Here is a 10,157-nt window from a genome sequence, read left to right as displayed (position 1 = left end):
ACCCCCTTTTGTGTACACAACCAACGCATGCATTCCATGGCATGTGCATGTGCCATGTCGAGTTGTTCCGCTCGTCGCCGAGCCCTCGGAGAGCGTGGCGTGCACCTACACAGCAACAGCATGGCGTGGGTGTAAAGTGGCGGCCCGCTCACATGGCGCGGCATCATTGACATGGCGATATGCGTGGCCCCTGCTCGTCGACAACGACGACGATGATTGGCTTTCTCGGCAGCTCCGTCGATCGGTTGATCGCTGGATGTGTAGGCGGTTGGTTCCGGAGTTATCACGCATGGGCCCTTGTATTCTCGTATTCATGCGTGTATGTATTTTCTCTCTGTTTCCGTGGCCTCTCTGTAGTCTGTACCCTGTACTATAGACGGCTCGGAAACTGACATGCAAAGACTCTCGCATTATTGGGAGTCGTTAGATGCGCCAACGCTGCACATTTTTGAGAATTCTCGATCTGTCTGTTCCTGAGTGCGTGACAGCGTGAGCGCTGGCCTCCTTTCGCCAGGATCCAGCGCTAGGTTTGGAGCAGCACGTGATGCGTGACGGCATGAGCGGTGGCACGCGCACATGCATGCCGCCGCCTCGTCTCCTGGAGCACTCCTACATGGCATGGGGGTGGGGGCTTGGGTGGGCGCCAAAATTCAAATATCGTTGCGGATGTGATCGGGATTGGGATTGGAGGACGGACGATCGGATCAGGGAGGCTCAGAGCGAGCGGTGGGCTGTGGAGGGGCGCCAGGCTGGCGGTCCAACCTTGCGTCACGGGATGGCCCACCGGGAATAATTCTGCCTGCCCTGCGCTGCACCGGACTCCGGGGAGCCGCCGGAGGTCCAGCACGAATGTCAGTCAGGAACAGAGGACGAGTGCGCTCTGTTATACAGGGTAGCAGTAAAACCATTCTTTCACTGCGTGATCTTCTTTGGCTTCAGGGGGTTGGTTTGCAAAGACGACATGATCTCCGGCAAAGCGCCGATGTTTGGTAAGCTAAAATGAAGGCTACTTAAGGCCGTGCCTGCCACCATTCTCGTACTGTACGACATCACTCTTCGCACCATGGAATCAAGGGACGGCTAGTATGATGACTATATGAGCGTCGTGTTCGTCGACTTGGGTGTCGGGCTGTCGATGGACCTCCAGCTCTGGCACGAGCGTTTGAGATCCCCGTCACTACAGCTGGTCAAAGTAGAGCCCGCCGCGAGCCGCAGCACATGCAGAGGCAACCTCGCTCGCGCGCCCGCTGAACGACACCGAAGCAAAAGCGAGCAGCGTACCGATCGTCTCCGTGCAACAGTGCAAGACGATTGACGTCTGCATGTATTTGTCAACGCGTCGGCCTGAGCCTCGTTCTATGTCAGTTTTCAAACTGTAGAGAGAAGAGAGTCGGAGAGCTACCTAGAAACATCGAAGCGACCGAGAAAACACATGACGTTCAGCTATCGGAATCCCCCGCCCGTTCACGGAGGCGTCAAAGATCATGTAGTGTGGCACATGGCCTGCCGCTCCTGCGGCCTGGCGGTCATTTGGCAAATGCAGTACCACTCTAGATGATCGACGGTGTCCAGCTATAGCTACCTAGATGTAGTAGATGGTGATGAATAGTATAGTGATCGTGGAATGTTCTCGGGGGACCAACAGCAGATATGCTACTGATGGATCATCGCATTATCTCACATGCACCTATGGGTGAAATGATGCGCCGGGCGTCATGGATAAGGTGAGGCCCGACTCCAGATCATATGAGCTATGCATTGCATTCGCCGGGCTATGTGTATTTATACTATATACGACGTGCGTGGCCTTCAAGCTACTCTCATGCATGGGATTGGAGGAACTTTATACAGTGGAAATTAAGGAAACACCATTTCTACGTTATATCGTGAAAATTATACGACAATCGCCCTATAGTTTTCACGCTATAGGAAATTTAGTTACAGGTTTTGGAGCAGACCAAACATGATGAATATTGGGTCTCCGCCACGCCTTAAAAAACTCATCTTGAGTGTATTTGCACACTGCGACTGAATGCATGGCTGCCTCCATCGACCATACCTTAATACAAATTCTTCCCCTGCCTGTGATGATGAATATTATGCCTCATGGAAAAAACTCTTTAAAAAACAATTCAGTGCGTCTTCTCTCTTTCTCTCCGCCTTCTCATCATGTACTGCATCCATTTTTAGTACGTGAGATCTCATTCGTTCTCTTCTTCCCACACAAAGGAGGATTGAGTTTTTCTCTCTTCGCTGGCAAGGCCGTCGTCCCCCGTCCCATCTAGGCCTGTGGAGACGGAGGGGGGCTAACAACATGTTTGTTAATCTATCAACTGGGCGAGAAAATCTTTGAGAATGACTGTCCTTAGTCAAGTACGTATATACATGTATCAATTGGGATGATCGTTCACAGGCAATGTCATGTTGGTATGTTTTCCATTTATAGTACTACCATATGGGGTTTGACCTATCGATGAGGTGACCAGGGTGTTGCCTAGCTCCTGTCCCCCGTATGGCCGCCTGTAAACCATCACAAACACCAATAACAGCTAGCATTGCCCCAACGCGAAGTATGTGTTGGGCATGTGCCATGCCCCCTCTAATTAACCTAGCTGCTAGCTCCATTATATGGCACTTATTCATGGATCAAGACATCACGCATGTTAGGATGAATTATAAGTTCCCTCTCTTTGCCCCTTTCCGTCCACCAGAAACCCTTTTCTTCGTTCCGATGTGAGTTTCATGAGCAGCTAGCACGGTGTTTTCCTCTGGCATCTTCTCATTGTTGTTATTGCATGCTGTTGTGACGGTCGTTAGGCCTATGCATGTCGACCTCATGCTAGCATTTTGGCATGTGCTTTGTGTGACACAGATTGGTTAGTTAATTATCTTGTAGTGACGTTCGCAAGTAGTTGGATGTGACATTGCAAAGCTAGCTTAATTAGTTCGATGATTAACTAACGTTCAAAACTCAAAAGGTCTCCTCCTTTTTGGCTGTCTCCTTAATTTGCACCCCGTGAACTAACCAGCATGTCCTACAAACCGGACCTCTCATGGCTGGTTCTTGCGCGCCGCTTTTTGTGAACAACCTGAACCTCTACCCTTGGAGTCGGTTGATAATCATGATATCTCGCATGTTTATCGTTCAGCATAAGTACTTGCTCCAAGTTAACAACTTTCATATATATGGAGATATGATTCTGCAGGTTGTTAAGGATAGTAGCAACTGATTGCACTCACTTTACATTGCAAAAGGCGAACATCTTTTCTGTCCTCGATAATGATTTCCTACATATCCCCTGTTTATATGCGTTAGTAGTAACCATGTTCCGTGCATATCTACCAGGCCACACAGATCGCGCTTAAAACGGCTGTTGCATGTGATGTGCTCCTGCTCGGGGAATCAAGATCAGGCTGGAAGCGCAAGCAACTTGCAAAGTAACATTCCCTTCGGACTAAGAAAAGGCGACTCTTCTTCTCGCTATCCACACCAATAATTTACACCTTAATTGCTATGGAAGCAGCCATTATTTTTCAGAAAAAGAATCCGTGTTCGCGTACGAGCGAATTCTTGTGAAATGTAGTTAAGCCACTATGAAGATACATATGATTGCACCCCACGGCGTGTATGCCAGTGGTGGAATGTCTGAAAATCAGTTGACCAAGCGGCACATGGCTAAATCACAATAGTGCGATTCTGTGAGAGAATTCCATTTCGGCTATGGAAGTTAGTCCTCACTGTCTAAGAAATACTCTGGAAGTTAGTTATGCAATTTATTTGCCCATTCATTGGTTATATAACCTAAGTTTGAGTCGCATTCCAATAGAGTATGGCAATCTCATTCGGTTCGGCACCCATAATCACCTTAGTGCTTCGCTGGTTGCTTATTGTTTGATCAAGTTGATACGAAAATTCAGTTCAAAAAGTACAACACTGACCTAATTCAACACTAATCTACCATACCAGGTAATAGAGATTTTGACGGGACGAGTCGACGGAGGTCCAACGTAGATTCATGTCGTCTCCCCAAGACGGCGAGACGAGGGTTTCCCGCCGTGCATACACGCCAGCGTGAACTGGTGACACGTGCTGTAGGTCGTTTTAAATGTTCAACAACGACAACTGCGACCCCAAGATCTAGGTTCCTAGGGGCACATGCACAACGACTTCTCGGCTGTCATTGGCAGGGTCAAGCTGGCTCCGGTAAAAGAGCAACGTTAGCGGCACGTCATTGGCTCATTTGGTGGCGGTAATGGTCGGTCGGTGGTCTAAGGACCTCGGTGTAACTTTCATTATGGTTGGGCTGGTTTGTACTACTGGTGAACATTTATAATAAATGAGGTCCCAAAATGGGACTGAGAAAGGCCATACATGAAGTAATTCTGCAAAATGAAATGGCTTCGTCTGTTTTTTTACCAACAATGGCTTCAAATTATTGAGGGAGAATATGTGAAGATATGTTGGGTGATGCACGATCAAACCAAACTTTTCTTTTATCCTCTCCTTTTGCCTAAACAAGAGAATGCTCATGACTTGTCACGCCCTCATATGTCCATATCTTGATCTACCCCAGCTCACTCCAACTGTCTCAACTGCTCCCACACATAATCCTCTATCCATCTCCACACATAATTCTTCCTATGCTGGTGGAGGGGTCCAAGAAGCCAAATGCTGTTGTGATCGAGCTCTTCTCTATTCAGACATGGAGGCCCCGTAGAAGGCTATGCGCATATATATAATCTGCAAATATTCCAGAGTTTGATACTCTCCTCCATTTTCACTGAGATGATTTGTTTAGGTGGCATCCTCGTAAGGAATACACCATGTTTATGTGCACTCTTTGAATGCAGAGAAAACAAATTATGATGACTAACGAAGAACGTTGCTGACAGATTAGAATACATCACCACGCACAAAGCACGCGGTAGATATAAAAAATTACCGACATCTCCTTACATCGGCATGTATGAGGACTAAGGACAATTACCATGGCCGATGACAGTTGGACTTACCAGTCCGATCACTAATAGTACATACCAGGGACAATTTTCTGATCCCACATTTGTTTAACCGGTTTTGGATCAAGCGGAGCAGCACCCAGCAGCCATACACATGCTATCCCTGAGCTGAGCTCCTACCCAAGGAGAGGGCAAAAGAACTGTTGCTTCGACTACAAGGTTGCTACGGCTAAATTAAGCCACACTTGCTCTGAGGCTGTGGGCAAGCTCAGCTGCTAATGCCTTGAAGATTTTAGCCGGTGACGCCAGAGCTGCCGCCCCTGCCTATTCTATCTCCAGACACTTCTCCACCTGTACAGCTTTGCTAAGCATGCTAGCTAAAGTAGAATTCAGCAAGATGCCTCTCCTTTTTTGGTAGAGGGCACATGATGTTCTTGTGCATTCTTTGCAGACCAATTATTTCCACTCAAATAGTACCAGAATCTTCATTTTGAAAACAAACCTTCATTTGGAAAACGGCAATACTTGTTCTGCAAAATAGTTTCAGCTCTCAAAAGCGCATGCACATGTTGTACATGCTGCAGACCCAGTAAAAGTGTAGATCAAGCTATGGGCGTGTTTGAGCGGCTTTGATGCGTGTTGCAGTTGTTGATGGCAGGAAGTACACTTTGCTCTCATGAGTGGGTCAAGAAGGAGGGCTCCGTGGCCACAATTGGGATCGGAGACCATGCCCAGGTGAAGCAACAGCACCCCGTGCATGCTTTTCAATTTTCATATGCCAGTTCTTTGTCAATAATAATGTCTTTTGACTTCTACGGGCAAGCTTGCGATAGCTAGAGTAATACACTAGGCTGCATGACAGAATTCGGTATAAAAGAATTCTGAATTCTATATACTCCTTTCGAAGGGAAAAAAAAGAATTCAGTATAGTATACAGACTACTTTTTCAGACTCTATACAATACTAGTAGCAGTCTAGCATAATATAAAGTACTAGTATAGATTCTTATTTGCCGGCGCTAATAAAAAATCATTGGTCAAACTTGCTGGGTGCACTGCAGGGCCATCTCGGGGGAGGTGGCGTTCGTGGAGCTGCCGGAGGCCGGCTCCTAGCGCGGAGCCTTGGGCAAACGAGCGACGTCAACTGGCCCATCTCCGGCGAGGTCAATGCAAAGCCGTCCGAGACTCCCGGCCTGGTACATTGCACTACAGCAAACACCTCACCTCTGCCGTCGATGAAAAATTCTCCCGTCGTTCCGGTTTTCTTTTGTCGGTGCACAAGGCGAGCCACGCACAAATCTACCACTTCGCCATACTATTTCAGCGACTGCGACGCAGGAGGCGGCAGGAAACGAAGGGCGAAGAAGAGAATCGTCTTAGGCTGGTCATAGTGGGGAGTAACTTAGACTAGTAACATATACTCCTTCTGTTTTAAAATATAGTGCTTCCTCTATTCCCGTGCTTTAACTTTGACCATAAATTTAACCAACGAGACCGACTGCGGCGGGAGCAAAAGTTATACCAATGAATTCGTATTCAAAAGAAGTTTTCAATTATATAATTTTTTCTCCTGCCGCAGTCGGTCTCGTTGGTTTAATTTATGGTCAAAGTTGGACCTCGGGAAACGCGGGCGCACTATATTTTGAAATGGAGGGAGTATATGTTATTAGTCTATATTACTATCTCTATAGTGCATACTATCATAGATTAGTTTCATAAATGGTCTCATTTATTGCCATGCATGACACATAGTAACATCATATTTATTATATTACGGTATCTACCTATGTTACTATAACCATCTCTCTTCTTTAATTGCCTGTCACATAAGCATGTTTACGACTCCAAGCACATGATACTACTTATGTTACCCCACTATGGCCAGCCTTAGAGGCGTGGACGGAAAAGAACGGGCAGGTTAATCCGAGCCGATCAATTTACCCGAGGTCCCGTAAACGGCTGGCCCATCAGGCGGACGCCGAAAGAGACGGAGAAGCTGAATCTCTCGGAGGGTTTGCGTGCGCAATCACGACGGCGACGCGCCACCGCCCGCCCGTACGTGACCGGTTCCGGCGACATGTACAGGGGAGCCGACGGCGTTTTTCGTATGGGGAGCATGTCGCCGTCTCCCCCCGGCCGCCCCGCCTCGTTTTTCCCTTGTATGTATGGACAGTCCTGCCCGGCCTCGGCCTGGCGTCAGCCTATTCAATGCGCGCGCCATTGTGGTGTGGTGTGGTGGTTAGTTATTTGGGAGCAAGGGCATGTGTCCCTTTCCGTAGGCCTCGTTCAAAGTCAAGACCCCTCCCTCGCCCCTTGCTTAATCATTTTGAGCTGCATTATTAGGGCTTCTCCTGTGTTGCTAGTATTTTTCTTTTCTCTCCTGCAGCTGTGGTATTTCTACTATGGAGAAAATTCCAATTTGAGCGGGTGGGAAGCGTTTGGAAGAGTTTCGGGTTCTCAGTGACACGTTTTGGTTCTTTGGAATGAGCTGTGTCTGAAAAGAGTAGTAGAGAACATGTACTGTACTACGGAATGGAGTAGTATACGCTTGTTTGACCAACATGGATTGTATATATATTAATACCATATATGTCAGAGAGCGCCATGGACTGAATTTTTATGCAGAGAGAGGAGGAGAATATGTGCGCGCGTTTGAAAAACGGAGTTTTTGGAATCTGGCGCTCTGGGTGGGTGCCAGTGCCAGTGCCAGGATCCAAACCCACTAATCTGCTCTGAAGGACAGCGGAATAACGTCGTATTAAGAGGACGCTGTTTACTTTCTGCTTTTGAACCTGGACTGCTAGATTTGTTCGTCCATCTGACGCCACCGTACCATATTACTATAGCGGTAATAAATTCGCACGGCAGCACAGCAATTGTTTATTACGGAGAGAAAGGCTGTCAAACCCGTCACAAGTAGAAGCTCGAACCACAAACAAAACGAACGAACAAACTTTGAACAGCAGCAAGAACACTCAATGTAATTACTCCCTCCGTCCCATAATATAAGAGCGTTTTTAACATGGGACGGAGGGAGTACTTTACAAACCAACCAAACAATCACCAAAATCTTTAGAATCGCAGAATGGACGACCCCAGTTTGTTTTAGTCTTTTTCCTCCCTCTCTCTCACACCCAAATCACTGCCACTTTGGCATATAATGTCATCGAAATTCCCCATCAGCGCGCACAAACCCTACAGTTACCTTTTTCTCTTCCAAACCAACTCTTTTTTCCCATCCTTTTTTTCTTTTCGAGATGGCTTTTCGATATGCTCGCCCACTACTACCGCTTTGTTCGCCCGCCCTCGGCCTGTACCGAGGCTCCATGTGTGCAGTGCAGCTCACACCACTCATCACAGGTTACAGCTGGCCAATCCGGATCTAACGCCTACGGTCCTCGTGGATCACAGCTTCCCCTGGCCGTCCGATCCTCTCCCTGCGGCCAGGATGGAGCCCTGCGCGCTCTGCTCCAGGGTGCGCACCACGTCGCCCATGGACGGGCGGAGGCTGGGGTTCTGCCCCACGCACGACGCCGCCAGCGCGGCCACGGCGGACGCCTCGCCCGCGTCGTACGCGCTCCCGAGCCGCTCGTCCACCAGCATCCGCGCGTCGCAGGCGGCCTTGAGCCGCGGGGCGAGGACGCCGGTCAGCAGCCGGCCCTCCACGGGGCAGAAGGCCTCGATGCCGGTTAGGAGCTCCAGCAGCAGCACCCCGAAGCTGTACACGTCCGTCTTCTTGGTGACCACGCCGGAGCGGATGTAGTGTGGGTCGACGTAGCCCGGGGAGCCGAGCATGGTGTGCGCCGACGACCGCGGGCGGACGGCCGCGGAGAACCCCATCCGCGCCGACCCGAAGTCGCAGAGCTTGGCGGACATGGAGGCGTCCAGGAGCACGTTCGACGCCTTCACGTCGCCGTGCACCACCTGCGGCTCGCACCGCTCGTGCAGGTACTCGAGCGCCTGCGCCACCTGCAGCGCCACCGACACCCGCCACGCCCACGGCATCGCCCCCGCGGCCTTGCCGCCGCCGTGGAGCTTCTCGTACAGGTTCCCGTTCGCCGCGAACTCCAGCACCAGCACACCCTCATCTGCACCGACCAAAATCCACAAACAATTCAGCTTCAGCTACAGCACGACGGCGCGCGACGCGGCACAGAGCAGAGAAATGCCGGAATAAAGCACGCACCTTGCTGCTCGCAGAAGCCGAGGAGGCGGACGATGTGCGGGTGGCGGATGCGGAGGAGCGTCTCGAGCTCCTGGCGGAAGACGCGGTGGATGCGCTCGCTGCTGCGGTGGACCTTGACGGCGGCGAGGGCGCCGGAGAGGCGCGCGAGGTAGACGGTGCTGAACCCACCCTCGCCGACCACGGCGGAGGTGAACCCGCCCGTCATCCTCTCCACCTGCGCCCACGACAGCTGCCGCGTCCCCACCTCCTCGCCCCCTTTGCTCCCGCCGCACTCCGACTCGTCGTCAACCTCCATGTCACCGTCGGCCGCATTGGCCCCGCAGCCGCAGCAGAAGAACCTGAACCTCTGGCCCATCGATCCTCGCCGGTTTCTATGGATTTCTTGCAAGCACACACGAGACGAGCCGAGCCGAGAGAGGGAGGTGGCTTTGGGGTTCTGGCTCTGTGCTCTGTATATTGTGGAGAGAACGGCGGGTGTACTTGGTGTGGCGTAGAGGGGCTTATATATAGGTGGGTGCGGGGAATTCAGATTTGGTGGGGGTGTGAACTGTGAAGTGCCAACATTTAGCAGATCATTATGCAGGCAGGGTTAGGAATGGCAAGTGTAGAACCAGAACCATCTCGCTGTGGCTGGCACCCGGGCCCACCTTACTCACTCACTGACCACCATCCATCATAACCTTCCATCCATATAAAGGAAATAAATAAATATTACTAATACATGCACGAAATCAGTCATGGGCTCACCCTCCCTCGTCTCTGGAGCTCTCCAATAGATTACAACGGACGGGAATAATGGTCCTTTCTGGGGAGAAATAATTGGATCAACACATGGACGATAACATGCGAATTTGCGTGCAGCTTTGGCTTGAAAACGGATTATTGGCGTGTTAGATTACAGCTGAAACGCCAATTATGCGCGAGGAGCCGAGCCTCCCTACCCTCAACGGTTATGGCTCCTCCAAGATCCAGGATGTCTCGCAACTACTACCACTGATATGACTTTGGAGTAA

The 10,157-nt window shown here is 50.2% G+C and overlaps 1 protein-coding gene across 1 annotated transcript; it reads right to left on the bottom strand.

Annotated features, from left to right (window-relative positions):
• Nucleotides 1-7,882: 7,882 nt before the first annotated feature.
• LOC109731769 (salt tolerance receptor-like cytoplasmic kinase 1) lies at nucleotides 7,883-9,639 on the bottom strand. The gene is made up of 2 exons (XM_020290944.4): nucleotides 9,145-9,639; nucleotides 7,883-9,046 (listed from the first exon to the last, which is right to left on the bottom strand). Exons 1-2 carry the CDS (start codon nucleotides 9,497-9,499, stop codon nucleotides 8,364-8,366), a joined length of 1,038 nt encoding a protein of 345 aa, XP_020146533.1. The 5' UTR covers nucleotides 9,500-9,639; the 3' UTR covers nucleotides 7,883-8,363.
• Nucleotides 9,640-10,157: the final 518 nt, after the last annotated feature.

Source organism: Aegilops tauschii, chromosome 1 (genome assembly GCF_002575655.3).
Source record: "Aegilops tauschii subsp. strangulata cultivar AL8/78 chromosome 1, Aet v6.0, whole genome shotgun sequence".
Lineage (NCBI taxonomy): Eukaryota > Viridiplantae > Streptophyta > Magnoliopsida > Poales > Poaceae > Aegilops > Aegilops tauschii.
The sequence above is the reverse complement of the archived record's forward strand: the minus strand, read 5'-3'. Positions and strand labels throughout refer to the sequence as shown.